This window comes from Rhinoderma darwinii, chromosome 1 (genome assembly GCF_050947455.1).
Source record: "Rhinoderma darwinii isolate aRhiDar2 chromosome 1, aRhiDar2.hap1, whole genome shotgun sequence".
Classification (NCBI taxonomy): Eukaryota; Metazoa; Chordata; class Amphibia; order Anura; family Rhinodermatidae; genus Rhinoderma; species Rhinoderma darwinii.
In genome coordinates, this window is record NC_134687.1 from 7,158,246 (window position 1) to 7,181,953 (window position 23,708).

General features: G+C 42.9%; 1 protein-coding gene across 1 annotated transcript in view; it reads right to left on the minus strand.

The window, feature by feature from the left end:
• The window catches only part of LOC142665317 (shootin-1-like), a 60,081-nt gene that overhangs the window by 16,178 nt on the left and 20,195 nt on the right, over nucleotides 1-23,708 (minus strand). Inside the window, exons 3-9 of the mRNA XM_075844999.1 lie at nucleotides 23,633-23,676; nucleotides 20,967-21,021; nucleotides 19,281-19,357; nucleotides 17,381-17,540; nucleotides 10,807-10,904; nucleotides 9,676-9,757; nucleotides 7,521-7,615 (exon numbers count right to left, since the gene is read on the minus strand). Coding sequence (XP_075701114.1) covers nucleotides 7,521-7,615; nucleotides 9,676-9,757; nucleotides 10,807-10,904; nucleotides 17,381-17,540; nucleotides 19,281-19,357; nucleotides 20,967-21,021; nucleotides 23,633-23,676 — 611 coding nt within the window. The remainder of the gene's footprint in view (nucleotides 1-7,520; nucleotides 7,616-9,675; nucleotides 9,758-10,806; nucleotides 10,905-17,380; nucleotides 17,541-19,280; nucleotides 19,358-20,966; nucleotides 21,022-23,632; nucleotides 23,677-23,708) is intronic.

The following is a 23,708-nucleotide window of genomic DNA, read 5'->3' on the forward strand; positions in this document are numbered from 1 at the left end:
ATAGTAGTTATATTCTTGTATAAAGTAGCAGTATTATAGTAGTTATATTCTTGTATATAGGTGCAGTATTATAGTAGTTATATTCTAGTATATATGAGAGTAGTATTATAGTAGATATATTCTTGTATATAGGGGCAGTAATAGAGTAGATATATTCTTGTATATAGGGGGCAGTATTATAGTAGATATATTCTTGTATATAGGGGGCAGTAGTATAGTATATATATTGTTGTATATAGGGGCAGTATTATAGTAGTTATATTTTTGTATATAAGAGTAGTATTATAGTAGTTATATTCTTGTATATAAGAGTAGTATTATAGTAGTTATATTCTTCTATATAGGAGCAGTATTATAGTAGGTATAATCTTGTATATAGGGAGCAGTATTATAGTAGTTATATTCTTGTATATAGGGGACAGTTTTATAGTAGTTATATTCTTGTATATAGGGAGCAGTATTATAGTAGTTATATTCTTGTATATAGGGAACAGTATTATAGTAGTTATATTTTTGTATATAAGAGTAGTATTATAGTAGTTATATTTTTGTATATAAGAGTAGTATTATAGTAGTTATATTCTTCTATATAGGAGCAGTATTATAGTAGGTATAATCTTGTATATAGGGAGCAGTATTATAGTAGTTATATTCTTGTATATAGGGGACAGTTTTATAGTAGTTATATTCTTGTATATAGGGAGCAGTATTATAGTAGTTATATTCTTGTATATAGGGAACAGTATTATAGTAGTTATATTCTTGTATATAGGGGCAGTATTATAGCAGTTATATTCTTGTATATAGGAGACAGTATTATAGTAGTTATATTCTTGTATATAGGAGCAGTATTATAGTAGATATATTCTTGTATATAGGGTCAGTATTAAAGTAGTTATATTCTTGTATATAGGGGCAGTATTATAGTAGTTATATTCTTGTATATAGGAGCAGTATTATAGTAGTTATATTCTTGTATATAGGAGCAGTATTATAGTAGTTATATTCTTGTATATAGGGGCAGTAATAGAGTAGATATATTCTTGTATATAGGGGGCAGTATTATAGTAGATATATTCTTGTATATAGGGGCAGTAGTATAGTATATATATTGTTGTATATAGGGGGCAGTATTATAGTAGTTATATTTTTGTATATAAGAGTAGTATTATAGTAGTTATATTCTTGTATATAGGGGACAGTTTTATAGAAGTTAAATTATTGTATATAGGAGCAGTATTATAGTAGTTATATTCTTGTATAAAGGAGCAGTATTATAGTAGTTATATTCTTGTATATCGGAGCAGTATTATAGTAGATATATTCTTGTATATAGGGTCAGTATTAAAGTAGTTATATTCTTGTATATAGGGGCAGTATTATAGTAGTTATATTCTTTGTATATAGGAGCAGTATTATAGTAGTTATATTCTTGTATATAGGAGCAGTATTATAGTAGTTATATTCTTGTATATAGGGGCAGTAATAGAGTAGATATATTCTTGTATATAGGGGGCAGTATTATAGTAGATATATTCTTGTATATAGGGGGCAGTATTATAGTATATATATATTGTTGTATACAGGGGGCAGTATTATAGTAGTTATTTTTTTGTATATATGAGAGTAGTATTATAGTAGTTATATTCTTGTATATAGGAGCAGTATTATAGTAGTTATATTCTTGTATATAGGGGCAGTATTATAGTAGTTATATTCTTGTATATAGGAGCAGTATTATAGTAGTTATATTCTTGTATATAGGGTATAGTATTATAGTAGTTATATTCTTGTATATAGGGGGCAGTATTATAGTAGTTATATTCTTGTATATAGGGGGCAGTATTATAGTAGTTCTATTCTTGTCCGTAGGAGAGGATAGACGTGTGCTTGTGAGCTCCCTGTTAGGACTATGCATGGCTTCTGACCCAGGTGGAGGGGAGGGGTCCTGGGCTGATGATCCTGGGAAAGCCCAGAGTCTGGAGTTTGGCCTGCAGCATGGAGATGGTGGAGGTGATGATCTGGAAATGGTGGCTGGTGAGTCAACTGAATCTCATGATGTTGGTGAATTGTGCACAAAAATGACAAAGAAAAATATCTTTAAAATGGAAATGCAAGTTCGCAAATTGAGAACTGAAATTAACCAAGAGACTGATCCAAAGGCAAAGCTGATGAAATGTGAGTGTCTGGATGTTTGCACACGTGAGCTGGTGATATTGAAGGAGAGATTGCAGAAAGAATCATGCACAGTGCCCAAAATAAAGAACTGGGCAATTGAGAACAAAAGGGAGACCAGAGCCCAAACTGTGAAGAGAAAAAATATCATTGCAAAAAAAGACACTGACTATAATATTGTGGAGCAGGGAAAAACTGGAAGATATGAGTGTGCGGTGGCTGGAGGATCACATCTCTCATCATGTGTGGGGTCTGTGCAATCAGCCAACACAAATGCTGCTAAAGCTGCAGAGAAATTTGTGCCAGCTGACGAGGGGTTAACTGCAGTAGACTCTATGTGCAGTACTGATGAAGTGAATGCGAGTGGCACTCCTGGGAGTGAGCAAGAAAGTGCCGCATATACTGACATTGTAAGTGAGACCTCGCTCAGCGCGGTGATTGACAGTCTGATATCTGATGAACCAGCGGCACAGGCTGAGGCGGACATTGCAGACCCTGTTCTGGAGGTTCAGCCGTCCGCAGTGTCAGTGAATGGAGTGCAGGTTACACAGCGATCAGGAGCAGACACAGGAGGATCTGCAGTACAATCAGCTGAGGAGAGGTCCAGTCCTGACCCACCTGCTGACAGACCTCAGTACAGGAGACTGTTCTCCAGCGTCACAAGACCGACTAACCCCACACCTCAGAGGAGGAACGCGGTCAGAATCAGGTACTCAGGACCAGAGGAAAACCTCCCCTCCAGACTCTATATTGGGAAGGTTTTGTTGAAGGAGTTTATGAAGTTTAAAGCTTCTGAGGTGTTCGCTCTGATCCACGTTCCCTCCAGCAGGAATTATGACATCAGTTTCAAGCTGCAATATAGTCTAGATTTATTCTGGAGTATTTATAATGATACAAAGGAGCACGCGATGTGGGAGCATCTACATGTCATCCAGCTGACTAAACCCCAGGTAGTCACCGCCACCGTCCTGTTCCAGTCTGAGGTGGTGGCTCTGGCAGATTTGCAGCACTGGTTGAGCAGATATTGTGAGGTGAAGAGACTGCCAGCAAAGATCTATGATGAGGAGGAGATCTGGAATGGAGGATATTCTGTCAAGATCCAGCTGGTTCAGGAGAATGGAGTGACCAGACATCTGCCGCACTCATTCTACCTGGGCTCGGAGAGAGGCGTATGTTACTACCCTGGTCAACCGCGACTGTGCCATAGATGTGGGGGCAGACACCTGGCATTCAACTGTTCCCGTATTAAGTGTTCACTATGTGGTCAGTTTGGGCATGTGAAGGACGATTGTACAGGACCTGTCATCTGTAACCTGTGCTTAGGACCTGGACATACATTCCGGGAGTGTCCACATGCAGAACATAATAAAGAGGAGACCTTTAAGGAAGCCATGGAGGAAGACCAGGAGGATGTCTCCATATGTGTAGATACAACCCCAGAACCTGGAAGCCCCAGCGAGGATGTGAGCCAAAGTACCAGAGACCCTGCTCCAGAGACGAATGCCCCATCTGTGGATGCTGCACAAGTGTCACCAGCCACTGAAAATGGAGGTCATGCTAATAGTAAAATATCCAGTCACTCTGTCACCAAAACATCTAAACATCTGCCCAACACCAGTAAGGAACCATCTGATGCAGCCGCAGCGACCAGTAAGGAACCAGCTGATCCAGCCGCAGCGGCCAGTAAAAAACCAGCTGGGCCAGTCGCAGCGACCAGTAAAAAACCAGCTGATCCAGCCGCAGCGACCAGTATGGAGGGATTTCAGACGGTTAGAAGGAGAAGTAAAACAGATGATTCTTCTAGGAAAAAAACCACTGCTGCAAAGAAATCACCGGAGTCTCCAGTTCTGGCGATAACTGGGGGACGTTACTGTGCGCTGGGGGAAGATGACCAGGAAGAAGAAGCAGAGATGGAGCAAGTCTCCTCACACAACCCAGATGACGAACCTCAGGATGAAGATGCTGACCCCCCAATGTCCACCAAAAGATGGGGTGTTACAGGACATAGCAGTGGAAGAAGGAAAAAAAGTAGGAAAGACATGTAACCAGGATGAGGCTGAAAATCACCTCCTATTAATGTGAACAGTGTGAAGAATAGGAGCAGGCGGCAGGCGATATTCCAGTGTCTGTCTGACAACAAAACCAATGTCATCTTTATACAAGAGACTTATCTACAGAGTAATGTCCCTGCTGTGTCCCTGCAGTCACCACATCTATTGGGACAGTGAAACTCTCAGCTGCTGTATGGAGACTTCTACCCCGAACTCCGTTTATATCAGAGGTTCACTATATGTCATAAATGTGGTAACCGTGTACCCTCTGTGGTGTGCGCGATGCTGCCCGGTCACCAATAAAGAAGAACTCTCCTGTAATACTGTCTAGAAAAATATCATGAAAAATAGTTGAAACAATCTATACTGGCGCAATATTCATATATTATGGTTTGTTTAATGATTGTGATGTTATTAAGAGACATACGTTTATTTTCTTTATCTGTTATGAGTGTATTGCAAATGTATTGTAATAATTTGTTGCAAGTTTTCAAATAAAAAAGATAATTATAGTAGTTATATTCTTGTATATAGTAGCAGTATTATAGTAGTTATATTCTTGTATATAGGAACAGTATTATAGTAGTTATATTCTTGTATATAGGGGCAGTATTATAGTAGTTATATTCTTGTATATAGGAGGCAGTATTATAGTAGTTATATTCTTGTATATAGGGGGCAGTGATATAGTAGTTATTCTTGTATATAGGGGCAGTATTATAGTAGTTATATTCTTGTATATAGGGGCAGTATTATAGTAGTTATATTCTTGTATATAGGAGCAGTATTATAGTAGTGCTATTCTTGTATATAGTGAGCAGTATTATAGTAGTTATATCCTTGTATATAGGGGAAGTATTATAGTAGTTATATGCTTGTATACAGGAGCAGTATTATTGTAGTTATATTCTTGTATATAGGAGGCAGTATTATAGTAGTTATATTCTTGTATATAGCGGCAGTATTATAGTAGTTATATTCTTGTATATAGTGGCAGTATTATAGTAGTTATATTCTTGTATATAGGAGGCAGTATTATAGTAGTTATATTCTTGTATATAGGGGCAGTATTATAGTAGTTATATTCTTGTATATAGGAGCAGTATTATAGTAGCTATATTCTTGTATATAGGGGGCAGTATTATAGTAGTTATATTCTGGTATATAGGAGCAGTATTATAGTAGTTATATTCTGGTATATAGGGGCAGTATTAAAGTAGTTATATTCTTGTATATAGGGGCAGTATTATAGTAGTTATATTCTTGTATAAAGGAGCAGTATTATAGAAGTTATATTCTTGTATATAGGGTCAGTATTATAGTAGTTATATTCTTGTATATAGGGGGCAGTATTATAGTAGTAATATTCTTGTATATATGGGCAGTATTATAGTAGTTATATTCTTGTATATAGGGAGCAGTATTATAGTAGTTATATTCTTGTATATAGGAGGAGTATTATAGTAGTTATATTCTTGTATATAAGAGGCAGTATTATAGCAGTTATATTCTTGTATATAGGGAGCAGTATTATAGTAGTTATATTCTTGTATATAGGAGCAGTATTATAGTAGTTATATTCTTGTATATAGGAGCAGTATTATAGTAGTTATATTCTTGTATATATGGGGCAGTATTATAGTAGTTATATTCTTGTATATAGGAGGCAGTATTATAGTAGTTATATTCTTGTATATAGGGGGCAGTATTATAGTAGATATATTCTTGTATATAGGGGCAGTATAATAGTAGTTATATTCTTGTATATAGGAGCAGTATTATAGTAGTTATATTCTTGTATATAGGAGCAGTATTATAGTAGTTATATTCTTGTATATAGGAGCAGTATTATAGTAGTTATATTCTTGTATATAGGAGCAGTATTATAGTAGTTATATTCTTGTATATAGGGGCAGTATTATAGTAGTTATATTCTTGTATATAGGAGCAGTATTATAGTAGTTATATTCTTGTATATAGGGGGCAGTATTATAGTAGTTATATTCTTGTATATAGGAGGTAGTATTATAGTAGTTATATTCTTGTATATAGGGGGCAGTATTATAGTAGTTATATTCTTGTATATAGGGGCAGTATTATAGTAGTTATATTCTTGTATATAGGGGCAGTATTATAGTAGTTATATTCTTGTATATAGGGGGCAGTATTATAGTAGTTATATTCTTGTATATAGGAGCAGTATTATAGTAGTTATATTCTTGTATATAGGAGCAGTATTATAGTAGTTATATTCTTGTATATAGGGGGCAGTATTATAGTAGTTATATTCTTGTATATAGGAGGCAGTATTATAGTAGATATATTCTTGTATATAGGGGGGCAGTATTATAGTAGATATATTCTTGTATTGTATGTCAGTAGTTAATGCTGATATTTATAAGATATTTATCTCCGTTTATTATGGTTTTGGAAAGTAATTACTTTATCCCTCACTCATCTGCAGCTCATACTGAGTGCATGGCTTTGCAAGGCTGTCTAGGAGAATGAATATGGAATCTATAGTCTTGGGTCATGATAGGAATGAAGTTTTGAAGTAAAAACTGTCTTGTTAAAGGCGTCACTATGGGCCCGAGCAACAATTCCTGTATCATTAATGACAATATCTATTGTTACTTGAATATCATATTCATAGCTATGTAGACACAACTTCTGCTATTATCATCATGGAGGACTTTAGTTACTATGTGATCTTACCACTAAGAATTGGAGTAGCCAAAAGAAACATGACAAGTAAGCTCTGCCACATCTGATCATTATTGTTTGTAGATTGGTTACTGACTCACGTACTTATTATCTCTCTAATATTTATTTAGAAAGTGATGCTGGAGAAGTTATAGGGTTTCTCCACGGTTGGTCATAAAGCAGTTTCTAGAACAATCCGTATCGTGTTGCCTCTCGAGCCCGCACTGACTTATCCAGTAGTTTGACTTTTCTTCTCAGTTTCTCAATATCTTATCATATTCTTGGAAAATTCCCTTCTCCAACCTCACAAGATGCCTCCAAGAATCCCACATTATTTTGGCAACCTGTTCTTCAACTTTAATTCTTGGTCTATTATCATTGAAAGGATTTAGATGTTTTCATTCTTGAGGGATCCCTTAGGGCGGCCATATAATTGTTGAACAAAGTACAGGACATGTGAAATCCCACCTGTCCATGTTTCCCCCCACAACAGACATTAGAGGTACCCCCTCTCCTCCTGGATGTGGTTAGATTCTTCTACAATTTACTAGTTGGGGACAACTCAAGCACTTCCATTTTGTGCCACTTTACCTTGCTTGCGTAGGATTCTGCCTCATGTCTTAAGTTTTGCTCCAATTCTAGCTCGTCCAAAGTATCGGCGTATTCCCTGGTGACTGCAAGCGACACTGAACCAAAAAGAAAGTATTCCTTACTGTGGGATAGTGTATGAGCGCGCTCCTGGTAAATAAATCTGTTTCTATCTGGAAACCATCAGCAAGCAGGCTAATAGCTGTGTTCAGATCTTATTATCTTTGCTTAATTTTTATTCTAATTATTATTTGCATAGCTTAAGGGTATTGTCCTAGGGGCAGACATGGATGACTGTAGTCTCTTGTGCAAAAACAGCATTTGGGTCCCCTTCCCCCAGCATACCAATATTGATTGGAAGAAAAACCATTTGTTGCTGTTATCACTCCAGAAAATGGCCGGATAGTGTTAATTTCCCCCTGCAGTGATGGGTAACACTAGAATAGTGAAGGGGTTAATGATGACATCACTAGTGGTCTAGCGCAGTGAGTGGGTTTATGGTTACAGTCCTGGTGGTCTAGGGCAGTAAAGGAGGTTAATAATAATATCCTGGTTAATCTATGGCAATCAAGGGGTTAATGGTACCATACCTGATGGTCTAGGGCAGTGAATGGGTTGATGGTTACATCCCTGGTGGTCTAGGGCACTCAATGGTTTGATGGTTACATCCCTGGTGGTCTAGGGCAGTGAATGTGTTAATGGTAACATCCCTGGTGGTCTATGGCATTGAATGGGTTGATGGTTACATCCCTGGTGGTCTAGGGCAGTGAATGTGTTGATGGTTACATCCCTGGTGGTCTAGGGCATTGAATGTGTTGATGGTTACATCCCTGGTGGTCTAGGGCATTGAATGTGTTGATGGTTACATCCCTGGTGATCTAGGGCAGTGAAGGAGTTTACTCTCTGTAATGCAGGACTCCTTCATCTTGCTCCTCAATCTGTGTCTGTGGACTGCTCATTCATAGAGAACCTTCATCATCAGCCAGCGACCAATCAGAGAGCAGTTCAGCCGATCATATCATCACTCTGATTGGCTGATGGTATGATGCAATATCTATGTAATCTATGAGACATTGTGGAGAGTGTGAGCAGGGGGAGGGGATGAGAGAAAGCTACCGGCCTGGTGTCAACCCTTCTCACAACCTATTCACAGCAGGATACCATTATGTACTTGAAGTATTAAATAGAAACACTTAAAGGGGCTGTCCCAAAATTAAATGTAATCCCCTAACCAGCGGTTGTAACCCCACCAATCAGCATGTTAGCAGATCTTCGGACAACCCCTTAAATAAAAATAATAGATCCATAAAAAGCAGTTTATTGATGGTTTGCAGGTAGAATAAGGGGGTTCTTATCTACACAGAATAATAATTTAATTTAAAATAATTGAAACAGGATAATATCATTATTAGGTAAATCAATTGCAGCCAGTCTGCATGTTGATGGTTTACATGACTCAATTTGCAGCCAATTGTAGGATCAGTCCAGCCATTCAACCCAGACTTAGATCATGGTTGGCCTCCATTAGATGAACCAAAAGTCTTGTCAAGAACAATGAAGGACAAGACATTTGACCTCAAAACCACCAGTACCATCCTCAGAGTCGTAACTTGAATCTCACGGGCTCCAATGTAAAGTCTGCACCAGAGCCCCCGCCAACCATATGCCATTTATACTACTGGTATCTTCTTCTAATGGGGCAGGGGTGCTTTTGGGGCCCCTCAGACACCAGAGCATGGGTGCAACTGGTACCCCTCCTATAGCTAAATATGGCCACCCACCTGACAAGTGCCATTTGTAATACTAGTATCTTTTTATATGGCAGAGTGACCTATGGGCATGTGTGCGATGGCTACCACTACATTCCTTATAGATACGTTTAGTGGCATCACTAAACAAAATGTGTGGTCACAACAAAATGGGATCGAGATGGCTTGGTTGTCACTTCACTTTCCCTACATACTGTATGAAGGATCAGGTTCTCCCGATCCGGGCATGTCGGGGGGTCATAGAGATTAGAAATATGTCGAGGGATTCCACCGATTTTGGTGGTAACTGTCCCAAACAAATCACCCCTTAAATATAAGTTTTAGAGCAAATCCAACCAATATTGTTAGAATCTGAATGGCTGGAGATTCCAGGGTGCCACGGCGCTTACCTCGGTTCAACTTTAAAAACTTATTTTGGCTTTTCTCAAGTTTCACACATAAGGCTTCTTTTTGTAGTCTCTCGTCTTCAAGCTGCATGTAAAGTAAAAAAGAAAACAAAAGTTACTTCATCTATTAATGGTGACAACCAGCCACTTTATCATGATGATGGATGAGAGGTTGTCACAGCCCCGCCCCTAATATCATCACTGAATATAGTATAGTAGTAATATAATTACATTATGATTAGTGGTTCATGAGATCCACACACCGTACACTGGACTAACAGCTCTTATATCTATTGATCGCGACCACTACCCAATTTATTAGAGGTAGTCACAGCCCCGCCCCTCTATCGATATAATAAAATGGAGATAAAGAACAGAACCCCACAACACGAAACATGATACAAATAACCCTGGAAATGACTGAATAGAATTTTAAACAATTTGAAAGAAAAGGACGGATCTAGGACTGGGGTTTTTTTTTAATCTTAGTGGGAGATGCCCTTTAACCCCTCAGCGCTGCAGTTATTTTTTTATTTTTATTTTTCTAGTGTTTAAGGTTTCATTGTTATGGCGTTCACTCTGCGGTAAAAATGACATGTTATGTTTATTCTGAGGGTCAATATGATTACAGTGATACCAAATTTATATTTATTTTTTTATGTTTTCATTACTTACAAATAAAAAAAACTAATCTTTGTGTGTCTCCATATTCTGAGACCCATATTTATTTTTTATTTTTTGTTCAACGGAGCAGCTTGAGGGTTTACTACACAATTAAGAGTGGTCGCATTATTTCTATATAGCTGACGGGTGGGCATCCGAGAATTATTTCCTCTGGTGGGCCCAAGTTATTGCAGTCCAACACTGGCCCCAGGCCGCTATAACAACTATATGTTCCACGCGATCCCTTTGTAGCTGGGCCAATGGTCTAATGGCTTAGATGCCGCAGTTGCTATTGACCATGGCATATAAGTGGTTAAATGCTTGGGATCAGCGTTATCTCTGATCCCAGCTGTTGCAGTGAGTCCACTCCATACTTGCCCTTGGCGACTGTGACACACATGTATGTGGCATGTTTCCAGGGGGTTAATATTTAAATCTGGCTTTGGTTTACAAGCTCCGCCATCTCCTTACCTCCCTGTTTAACCTTTTTGCCTGGATTTTTTGCTCTTGCAGTTCAGATACAATTTGATGCTTTTCTTCTGATAATTTCTGGATGTTCTCCTTCAAATCTAGGAAAAAACGAAAAACAACTTCTGAACAGAACATGTGTATGTTACACAATAATTAAAAAGTTTCCGGCCATAGATTTTTATGGCCTATCAAATAGATATATCATAAACTTTCGGATGGGTCCAGTCCAACCTCTGGTTCTCCACCTGATAAGGGGATCTCTTGGCATCACAGCAGTGTTTCCCTACCAACCCCATCATCTCCCGCCACACTTCCTCCAACCTACTCAGTTTCTGTATTTTACCCTAGAGATGTGTCTTATGTACAATGGAGAATCTCCGCTTTCTTCTCTTGCTTGAATGTAAATGGCACAAGGATGTGGATACATATGGTGATTGAGCCCATGATCTACTGAAGCATTGTGCATGATCCAGTCGTGGATGAAATTGATCCAAGATTGAGGGTAGATTTAGCCATTGAGTAGTTAAACAGAGACCAAAGGTCTGTGAGTTGAAGGGCCCCATAAAAGCACATGATGGGTTGCAGTCGCTTCAGTGGACCCACCTAGTGGGATCATGGCTCACCACTCCACCATGGAGTTCAGGAAATGGAAAGGCTGTGGTCTTCACTAGGTCTCTATCTCCCTTCCTGGGCCTACGGTCCATAATCCACCGCCTCCCGCTCCTCCTTTAATCTTGGTCCCATCCATCATTCAGATCCCTCTTTTAACAGTTCAGATGGGGCTCCTAAGCGGATGGGCCCCACAGCAGCTTCTTTGCCTTCCACTGTGGTATTTACACTTGTATCCGACCTTTGTTCTACTCTACTGACCACTTTTGAGCATCAGCCAGTTGATCAGCTGAGTGTTGTACGGGATTAGAAAAATATGGCTGCTTTCTTCCAAAAATAGCACCACACCTGTCCACAGGCTGTGTGTGGTATTGCAACGTCACTGTAAAGGATCTGCCAGGCACAGCTTCGGGGTTAACGCCCATAGGTAATCAGTCGGCACCTGAGTCTGTCTCTGAGACTGACTCCAGCTTCCACCACTCAGGCTGGCAGGCTTAGGAGTGGGAGAGCCTATCGCAGCCTGGCCAGACGGAGCTAGCTCCCGCCCTCGGTCTATTTATACCTGCCTTTCCTGTTCCTCCTTGCTTGTGATTCTTCTCGTGTGGTTTCCTGGCCCAGCTACAGCTCCTGACTATTTTATCCTGCTCCATACTGACCCTGGCTTTCTGGCTGCTCTCCTGCTCTGCGTTTGGTGCCTCGTACACTCCTGGTTTGACTCGGCTCGTTCACCTCTATTGATGCTCACGGTGTTGCCGTGGGCAACTGCCCCATTTCCCTTAGCTTTGTGTACCCTTGTCTGTTTGTCTCGTGCACTTGCTGAGCGTAGGGACCGCCGCCCAGTTGTACCCCGTCGCCTAGGGCGGGTCGTTGCAAGTAGGCAGGGACAGAGTGGCGGGTAGATTAGGGCTCACTTGTCCGTTTCCCTACCCCTATCATTACATAATCACAAGCCCATTACCTAGTCTACCCTGGTCCCTGTCTCTACTATGGACCCCCTTGAGACCCTGGCCCAGCAAATGCAGGGTCTCTCCCTACAGGTCCAGGCCCTGGCTCAGAGGGTCAACCAGCCTGACGCTACCATGGTAGTGCCCCTCACCTCACCTCTTGAACCCCACCTCAAGTTGCCTGACCAGTTCTCAGGGGACCGGAGGACTTTTCTCTCCTTTCGGGAGAGTTGTAGGCTCTACTTTCGTTTAAAGCCTCACTCCTCAGGTTCTGAGAGCCAGCGGGTGGGTATAATTATGTCCCGGCTCCAGGAAGGGCCCCAAGAGTGGGCATTCTCCTTGGCTCCTGACGCCCCTGAACATTCCTCTGTTGATCGTTTCTTTTCTGCTCTCGGACTCATTTATGACGAGACTGACAGGACTGCCTTTGCCGAGAGTCAGCTGGTGACCTTACGTCAGGGTAAGAGACCTGTTGAGGAGTATTGTTCTGACTTTAGGAAGTGGTGCGTAGCTTCTCGGTGGAATGACCCTGCCTTAAGGTGCCAGTTTCGGTTGGGTCTGTCGAACGCCCTGAAAGACCTGCTAGTTAGCTATCCCTCTTATGACTCCCTAGACCAGGTTATGGCTTTAGCGGTACGACTTGACCGACGTCTCAGGGAACGACAACTTGAACGTTTTTGTGTTTTCCCCTCTGACTCCCCCATGATGCCTCCCGAGGTCCCGTTGCTTCGCTCTTCCACGGAAGACTCGGAGGTACCTATGCAACTCGGGGCCTCCGTGTCCCCCCGACAACGTAGAGAGTTCCGCAGGAATAATGGTCTCTGCTTCTATTGTGGGGATGAAAAGCATCAAGTGAACACCTGTCCTAGACGTAAGAATAAGCAGCCGGAAAACTTCCGCGCCTAAGTGATCATCGGGGAGGTCACTTGGGCGCACAGGTATTTCCCGTAAATATGAAACGTAATAAAATCTTGCTTCCCTTTCAGGTCTCTTTTGGTGGTAGGTCTGCTACTGGCAGTGCCTTCGTGGATTCAGGGTCTTCTGCTAATATCATATCTGTGGAATTTGCTATGTCTCTAGCTATGCCTTTGATTGATTTGCCTAAACCTGTCCCGGTAGTGGGTATCGACTCCACTCCTCTTACTAATGGTTATTTTACACAGCATACCCCTGTTTTTGAACTCCTTGTTGGCTCCATGCATTTGGAGCAGTGCTCTGTACTGTTGATAGAGGGATTATCGGCCGATTTGGTTTTAGGCCTTCCCTGGTTGCAGTTACATAATCCCACGTTTGACTGGAATACTGGGGAGCTTACCAAATGGGGTAATGCTTGACGTCATGTTTTGCTGTTAATTCCATTTCTCCCCCTGAGGAGGTAAACACGCTACCTGAGTTTGTGCAGGACTTCGCTGATGTTTTCTCTAAGGAGGCCTCCGAAGTGTTACCTACTCATAGAGAATACGATTGCGCTATCGAATTGGTACCAGGAGCTAAGCTCCCTAAGGGTAGGATATTTAATCTTTCTTGTCCCGAACGTGAAGCCATGAGAGAGTATATCCAGGAATGCCTGGCCAAGGGTTACATTCGCCCCTCTACTTCTCCGGTAGGTGCTGGCTTCTTCTTCGTAGGGAAGAAGGATGGTGGTCTTAGGCCGTGCATTGACTACCGTAACTTGAATAAGGTCACTGTAAGGAACCAGTATCCCCTTCCTTTGATTCCTGATCTCTTTAATCAGGTTCAGGGGGCCCAATGGTTCTCTAAGTTTGATCTACGGGGGGCGTATAACCTTATCCGCATCAAAGAGGGGGATGAGTGGAAGACTGCGTTTAACACGCCCGAAGGTCATTTCGAATACCTCGTCATGCCCTTTGGGTTGTGTAATGCTCCTGCGGTCTTCCAGAATTTCATAAATGAAATTTTAAGGGATTACCTGGGGGTATTTCTTGTAGTGTATCTTGATGACATACTGGTGTTTTCCAAGGACTGGTCCTCCCACATTGAGCATGTCAGGAAGGTGCTCCAGGTCCTTCGGGAAAACAAACTGTTTGCGAAAACCGAAAAATGTGTGTTTGGGGTACAGGAGATACCATTTTTGGGTCAAATCCTCACTTCTCATGAATTCCGCATGGACCCCGCCAAGGTCCAAGCTGTGGCGGAATGGTCCAACCTGCCTCCCTGAAGGCGTTACAGTGTTTCTTGGGGTTCGCTAATTATTACAGGAGATTTATTGCTAACTTCTCGGTCATCGCTAAGCCTCTTACGGACCTCACTCGCAAAGGTGCTGATCTCCTCCACTGGCCTCCTGAGGCTGTCCAGGCTTTTGAGGTCCTTAAGAAGTGCTTTATCTCAGCCCCGGTGCTGGTTCAGCCCAACCAAATGGAGCCATTTATCGTGGAAGTTGACGCATCCGAGGTGGGAGTGGGGGCTGTCTTGTCCCAGGGTACCAGGTCCCTCACCCATCTCCGTCCCTGTGCCTACTTCTCCAGGAAGTTTTCGCCCACTGAGAGTAACTATGATATTGGCAACCGCGAACTCTTAGCAATTAAATGGGCATTTGAAGAGTGGCGCCACTTCCTGGAGGGGGCTAGGCACCAGGTAACGGTCCTTACCGACCACAAGAATCTGGTTTTCCTAGAATCTGCCCGGAGGCTTAACCCGAGACAAGCTCGATGGGCGCTATTTTTTACCAGATTCAACTTTTTGGTTACCTATAGGGCTGGGTCTAAAAATATTAAGGCCGATGCACTGTCGCATAGCTTCATGGCCAGCCCCCCTTCGGAGGAAGATCCTGCTTGTATTTTGCCTCCTGGTATAATCATTTCTTCTATTGATTCTGATTTAGTCTCAGAAATTGTGGCTGATCAAGGTTCAGCTCCCGGGAACCTTCCTGAGGACAAGCTGTTTGTTCCCCTGCAATTCCAGCTGAGTGTACTTAGGGAAAATCATGACTCTGCACTATCTGGTCATCCAGGCGTCCTGGGTACCAAACACCTCATTGCCAGAAACTATTGGTGGCCTGGGTTGCCTAAAGACGTTAAGGCCTACGTCGCTGCTTGTGAGGTTTGTGCTAGGTCCAAGACTCCCAGGTCCCGACCAGCGGGCTTACTACGTTCTTTGCCGATTCCCCAGAGACCTTGGACCCATATCTCCATGCATTTTATCACCGATTTGCCTCCATCTCAAGGCAAGTCGGTGGTGTGGGTTGTAGTAGACCTCTTCAGTAAGATGTGCCACTTTGTGCCCCTCAAGAAACTACCCAATGCCAAGACGTTAGCTACCTTGTTTGTCAAACACATCCTGCGTCTCCATGGGGTCCCTGTCAATATTGTTTCGGACAGAGGGGTACAATTTGTTTCATTGTTTTGGAGAGCCTTCTGTAAAAAGTTGGAGATTGATCTGTCCTTCTCCTCTGCCTTCCATCCTGAAACTAATGGGCAAACTGAGAGGACTAATCAGTCTCTAGAACAATATTTAAGGTGTTTTATCTCTGACTGTCAATATGATTGGGTCTCATTCATTCCCCTCGCCGAATTTTCCCTTAATAACCGGGTCAGTAACTCGTCAGGGGTCTCCCCCTTTTTCTGTAATTTTGGGTTTAATCCACGGTTCTCCTCCGTTTCACCTGGTAGTTCCAACAATCCCGAGGTAGAGGTCGTTCATCGGGAACTGTGCACAGTCTGGGCCCAGGTTCAGAAGACCCTAGAGGCGTCCCAGAGCGTACAAAAAAACTCAGGCTAATAGAAGACGTTCTGCTAACCCCTTGTTTATGGTCGGGGATCTGGTGTGGTTATCGTCTAGGAACGTGCGCCTTAAGGTCCCGTCCAAGAAATTTGCTCCCCGGTTTATTGGGCCGTATAAGGTCATTGAAGTCCTCAATCCTGTCTCCTTCCGACTGGAGTTGCCCCCATCTTTTCGAATACACGACGTGTTTCATGCCTCCCTCCTTAAACGCTGCTCCCCGTCCTTGGCTCCCTCGAGGAGACCTCCTGTTCCCGTTCTCACCCCTGAGGGGGTGGAATTCGAGGTGGCCAAGATTGTGGACAGCAAGATGGTCCAAGGCTCCCTCCAGTACCTGGTCCATTGGAGAGGATACGGGCCTGAGGAGAGGACTTGGGTACCCGCCCGGGATGTTCACGCTGGGGTATCGGTCAGGAAGTTCCACCTTCATTTCCCCAATAAACCAGGTCCACTTAGAAAGGGTCCGGTGGCCCGTCATAAAAGGGGGGGGTACTGTAAAGGATCTGCCAGGCACAGCTTCGGTGTTAACGCCCATAGGTAATCAGTCGGCACCTGAGTCTGTCTCTGAGACTGACTCCAGCTTCCACCACTCAGGCTGGCAGGCTTAGGAGTGGGAGAGCCTATCGCAGCCTGGCCAGACGGAGCTAGCTCCCGCCCTCGGTCTATTTATACATGCCTTTCCTGTTCCTCCTTGCTTGTGATTCTTCTCGTGTGGTTTCCTGGCCCAGCTACAGCTCCTAACTATTTGATCCTGCTCCATACTGACCCTGGCTTTCTGGCTGCTCTCCTGCTCTGCGTTTGGTGCCTCGTACACTCCTGGTTTGACTCGGCTCGTTCACCTCTCTTGTTGCTCACGGTGTTGCCGTGGGCAACTGCCCCATTTCCCTTAGCTTTGTGTACCCTTGTCTGTTTGTCTCGTGCACTTGCTGAGCGTAGGAACCGCCGCCCAGTTGTACCCCGTCGCCTAGGGTGGGTCGTTGCAAGTAGGCAGGGACAGAGTGGCGGGTAGATTAGGGCTCACTTGTCCGTTTCCCTATCCCTATCATTACAGTCACTGCAAAGAAGCTGAGTTGCAAAACTAGACATAGTCCATGGACATGTGTGGCACTATTTCTAGAAGAAAGCAGCCATATTTTTCTACTCTTGTACAACCCCTTCAAGTGACCTACATTATAATGTATTTTCTAGGGAGAAAATGGTCCAGAGATCCATCAGTTCTCTTCTCCCCTAAGACAATACTTATGATGGAAATATGAATGTCGCACATTACTACCGCTCTTTACCTTCAATTAGTCGCCGGTTTTCATAAGAAGTCCCGGTGTCCTCCTCTGTCATGCCCTGGTCACCTGTAGCTATCCGCTGGACATCTTCAGGCTGCTCACACAGAATCGGAGGAATAATTTGAACTTCGATCGAGTTCAACTTCTCGTTCTCCTCATAGACCTGAAATCCCCAAGACAACCTCTTGAGTATATTAGAATCTACATTTTGGAGGTTTTTTTCAGGCATGTTGAAAATATAACAGTCGAATATTAATCCATAACACTGACAATCAGTATCATTCTGCACATCCATGGTTTATATTCATAAATATATTGATTTTGAATTCTACAGGGAAATTTATTACAATAATGTACTGGTACTATTGTCTTTTTGTGGATATGGATCTTTATACTCAAACCACCAGAGACGGCAGAATCTGACCCCCGCTCTACCGCTGGCACTACCAGCAAAGATTGAAAACAAGGAGACCAGGTCTCAGCAGTGTCGAACTGGCCCACCGGAGGATCCTCCGATGGGCATGGGCTTGTCTCCTGACGCAGATTATCCCCGCTGCTTACTCTTGTAGGCCATAGGCTGTTTAAACTAGAGGTTGGGAGGATGCAGAGGACGTTGGTGTCCTGGAGCAGCTAACCGGATGATGTCACGGCGCCTGACTATGGACAGCAGAATAAAGTAGAAGACCCATCCCCTTGTCATGGGACTGGAGTTAGGTGAGTGTTTTTGGTTGTCTTTTTCCATAGACGCAAATGGGAACTTAACTTTATGAGGGGCACAAAGGGGGCCTAACTACTATATAGTGGCATAAATGGGGCCTAACTACTATATAGGGGCACAAGGGGGACATAACAAACATGGGGGCACAAAGGGGTCCTAACTGTTATATGGAGTCCCAAAGGGGGGCCTAACTACTATATTGCGCCCAAAGGGGGACCTAAGTACTATATAGGGGCAAAAAGGAGACTTAAATTCTATATAGGGGCACAAAGGGGGAGTTAACTACTATAGGGGGCACACAGTGAACCTAACTACTGTATGGGGGCTAAAATGGGGACATTGCTACTGTGTGGGAGAACATACTGAGGCATTCCTTTGTAGAGAGTACAAATGGGCACTGTTACTGTGTAAGGCACTAAGTGAAGCACTATTACTGTGCAGGGCTTAAAGGAGGCTATATTACTGTTTTGGGGCATCATTACTGTGTGGGGTCTAAATGGTGCACTATTACTGTTTGAGGGGCACTATTACTAAATTTGGAGACTATAACTGCGTGAGGCACTAAGAGGAGCACTATTACTGTGTGGGGCCAAAAGAGAGCACTATTACTGTGTAGGTCATGATGGTGGGGTACTATTACAGTGTGGGGGCACCGAGGGGGCATTATTTCCACCTGGGGCACTATAAATGGTGAGTTTTTGTAAAAGGTGGGAATAGATGGAGAGGCGCTGGAAAAGCGAGGAGCCAAAGATATTTGTGTTGCAAATTCTGCAGAAACGAGTTGTCATGGCCTTCTGGGCCAGATGAAGAAGAAAAGGGAAAGTAAACTACTCCAATCTTAGAAAACGTCACCTGTGAGTCACTGGATTTCACTGTACTTTATTAACTTATATGGTCTGCAGAGCGCCTGTGTAGGACTGGTATCTACCGCTGTTTTACTATACAATTAAGAGTGGTCTTGGATTATTTCTATATAGCTGAAGGGTAGTCCCTAAGAATTATTTTCTCTGGTTGGACCAATGTACTACTGTCCAAAAGTGGGTGTCAGTGAGACATCTCACCAAGTGTGACCGCCTTTACATTAAATTAACCATAACATTGTGTTGATTCTTTCTTTTTTGGGGAATCTCAGATTTGGTTATTTGACCATTGTTTTTGCTTTTGTCATTCTTGTTGTTGACTGACCTGAGTTGCGGGTTCCTGCTCCTCGCATGTTAACTCAGTCTCCAAAACTGTGAATTCATCCAGAAGCTTCTGTGATACTGTGTGAAAAGATCATGTTATTATGCGACCATAAAAATCTGTACTAATAAAAGAAATAATAATAATAAATCATTTCACAATACAGAACATTTAATAACATAGCAGAATATCATGACACAGTCTCTCCTGTAATGTGCTCGGTCTCCTCGATTCATGATAAATTTACAATTTCAGAAAAATGGCCTATGATGGTATGTACAGTATTCACGTACAACGCCTGTACATGTGATACTTCTCCAAAGGTGCCTGAATTATTGGACAATCAATTTCCATAGACTTATTGTCATAGTGAGTATATAAATCAGTCGTTCAGAGAAGACTTGTTACTCACCTCACCTCGTTCCAGCAGCAAATCCCCACTGGCGACCGCGGTACAAGCCAACAGGCAGCCTGACTCACCCCACCCCGATCCAGTGATATCATCAGAATTGTGGCCGCGACTCCTTGCTTACAGACGGGGGCTTTATCGGGTTGCCATGGAAACCGGCACCCATTTATGACATCAGTGCTGACTGCCTGTCTAAAGAAGAATCCAGTTGACACCCCTTGTCTGTGAGTTGAGGCACATCCTTGTGTTTTGTATTGTTCCTGATCTAGATCCTTACTCTGGCCATGATTTCAGCCTTGTTTCTGATTTTCACTACTATCCCGCTTCTTCAGTTTTGTCACCTGGTACCTGTTGTCCTACTCCTGGTTCTGACCCCAGACCCACCCTCTGACTACACCCTCATCTGCTCACATCATGATTGCTCTCCTGGTAACGACAATTTTCATTGCTGACTACGTTTCAGTTACCACCTCAACGCACCTAGCGTCAATTGGTGACTATCTAAGGAGATGGCAACCTGGCAGTCCGACCGGGAAAGTCCATATCTCCTTGCAGGGAAGAAGTGTGAAAAAGGGGGAGATTCCTTAGACTCCACACTCAGGATTATCCAGCACCCAACAGCTTGTACAAGAACTATATCAGCAGCCAGCCCAATATCGGTGACCCGGCCCAATAGTCTTGCAAACCAGAACAATATCCTTTAGGCCTAAGCAGTAGCCGTCTTCATAGCCAATGCTCCCATAGTCATCCCAGGCCCATCACAGTCAACCTGGTCAATGTAGAAGCATCAGAATAACAGTGACCATCAATGTAGTGATCCCAGGACCTAGAGTCCCTTATTCTATATGGCAACTACTTCCTTGTAGGTTAGAAGCCTGTGGCTTGCCCCTGGAGAACAGTACAGTCGCCATATAATGCACAGCACACAACATGCCATCATCAGCAGTATACTAATCCTGAGGGACCGTGATCACAACCAGCACAATCTTATTATTTGTTTTATGTTTTTCATATTTCTTTTAAAATTAGGTTAATATCATGATAGAGATACAATTTCTGATTTGCCCAACCCTATTTGCTCCTCACAATTCCTCATGGACCCCATAGCAGCCACGTGGACATCCTCTTCAGGTAGACCTTTACATAATACTGCACAAAGCAACGAGATATTTTTATGGAGGTTTTTAGGAAACCCCGAGTGTAAAATGGCAAATCTAGACATCAATTTCACCAACGCTGAGAATATGGAAGATCCTGAAGGTTTATTGGACTACACCTACTTTCTGCAAATTCCTGGAGCTGCTTCTGACTGTCTTCACTGAGGATGTCTTCATCCTGTGAAAGAAGAGAATATAGAATGAAACTCTACCCCTATGGACAATCGGCATATACTAGAATTTCTAAAGGGACAGTATAACCATAAAATATTTTAGATTATAAAGCAGTCTGATGTCACCAGTCCTTTCTAGATAACCCCACCTCCTTACTCTGATGTCACTAGCCCTTACCAGATAACCCCACCTCCTTACTCTGATGTCACTAGCCCTTACCAGATAACCCCACCTCCTTACTCTGATGTCACCAGCCCTTACCAGATAACCCCACCTCCTTACTCTGATGTCACCAGCCCTTACCAGATAACCCCACCTCCTTACTCTGATGTCACTAGCCCTTACCAGATAACCCCACCTCCTTACTCTGATGTCATCAGCCCTTACCAGATAACCCCACCTCCTTACTCTGATGTCACTAGCCCTTACCAGATAACCAAACCTCCTTACTCTGATGTCATCAGCCCTTACCAGATAACCCCACCTCCTTACTCTGATGTCACTAGCCCTTACCTGATAACCCCACATCCTTACTCTGATGTCACCAGCTCTTACCAGATAACCCCACCTCCTTACTCTGATGTCACCAGCTCCTACCAGATAACCCCACCTCCTTACTCTGATGTCACCAGTTCTTACCAGATAACCCCACCTCCTTACTCTGATGTCACCAGTTCTTACCAGATAACCCCACCTTCTGCATCAACTTTCTACACTCGTTCTTTTGTGTTTTATCTGAGTTGGTACAATAGATCTGTCATTCTATTATTTATGATAATTAGGTGATAACATTTAATTTCACTCCAGGCTGTAAAGGGAGATGCTTTATTTGGTCCAGTCTGCAGTGTAGCCTATTTTTAGCCACTAGATGTCAGCACATGTGAAAACTGTAATATTTCATAATTTATATTTGCATAAAAACTTTTACATGAAAATATTTTTTCTCAAAGAAATGAAATTATTAGTTTATCATGTTCCGCTACTAGTGTTTATTTATGCCCAGGACTTAACCAGTTTTTAAACAAATGTGAAGGAAATTGAGGGGGCTGTGACAGGTATTTCTTATAGTGGGCATATGGCTGGCACTAAGCATGGGGTTATGGGGGGCATGTTCCTGACACTAAACATTGGGGGCATTTGGCTTGCACTTTGTATGGGAGGCATGTGGCTGTTATTTTGTATGGGGGGTGTCTGGTACATTGTATGGGGGCCTGTGGCTGGTACTTTGTATGAGGGCATGTGGCTGGTACTTTGTATGGGGGCCTGTGGCTGGTACTTTCTATTGGTGGCATGTGTCTGGTACTTTGTATGGTGGCCTGTGGCTGGTACTTTGTATGGGAAACTGTGTCTGATACTTTGTATGAGGGCCTGTGGCTGGTATTTGTATGGGGTCCTGTGGCTGATACTTTGTATGGGAAACTGTGTCTGATACTTTGTATGGGGGCTGTGGCTGGTATTTTGTATGGGAAACTATGGCTGGTACTTTGCATGGGAGGCATGTGTCTGGTACTTTGTATGGGTACTTTGTATGGGGGCCTGTGGCTGGTATTTGTATGGGGCCTGTGGCTGATACTTTGTATGAGGGCCTGTGGCTGGTATTTGTATGGGGGCCTGTGGCTGATACTTTGTATGGGAAACTGTGTCTGATACTTTGTATGGGGGCTGTGGCTGATATTTTGTATGGGAAACTGTGGCTGGTACTTTGTATGGGGATCTGTGTCTGGTACTTTGTATGGGGGCCTGTGGCTGGTACTTTGTATGGGAAACTGTGTTTGATGCTTTGTTTGGGGGCCTGTGGCTGGTACTTTGTATGGGGGCCTGTGGATGGTACTTAGTATGGGGATCTGTGTCTGGTACTTTCTATGGGTGGCATGTGTCTGGTATTTTGTTTGGGTACTTTGTATGGGGGCCTGTGGCTGGTACTTTGTATGGGGGCCTGTGGCTGGTACTATGTATGGGGGCCTGTGGCTGGCCCTCAAGGGTCATTTAGTATATCACTGTATGAGGTGCTGTGACTACATATGTGTACCCGGTTTTCTGTCCAATCATCATCCTGGGAGCAGCAGGACATCAAGAGACAATTATCTAAGGTATTTTTTATGATAAGATATTTGTATGCATACATCTTTTTCTTGATTTTTTCTTTGGGCACTTCTATTTTGGCACTATTATATCAGAATGTCCCTGGCAGGAAGTTGTATGTGCACTGCCATATCATGGGAACTACTGTATGGGCACTTATAAGTGGCTGCACAATTTTTGAGGATACGGTTTGGTATATCTTCAAGGTATGGACTAGTTTAGCTCTTATGGCATTCATTGGCCTTTGTGGATATGTATGATATCTGTGGAATCTGCTATATGCCCAATACAGCGCTGATACTAGATATCAGTTGATTATTCAGTATAATGGGCAACCAGTGATATCTTTGCTCCATTGGAGATGCTTCCATATTTGATTATTTTGGTGTTGCACTTGAATGTGGTCGTCTACATGAACATTCAACTTAGTAAATTGTATAAGAGGCAGCCCTATTGTAGGGTGAGGGGCAGAAGTTGTCAGACTGTACATGTCATGAAGGTTATGGTAGTGTCCATGTATTTCAGTAGATTACCTCACTGATGATGTCCGATTCAGAACTGCTGGATATCTGGATATCTGGAAGATGGACAAAGGGCAAATCAACAGTG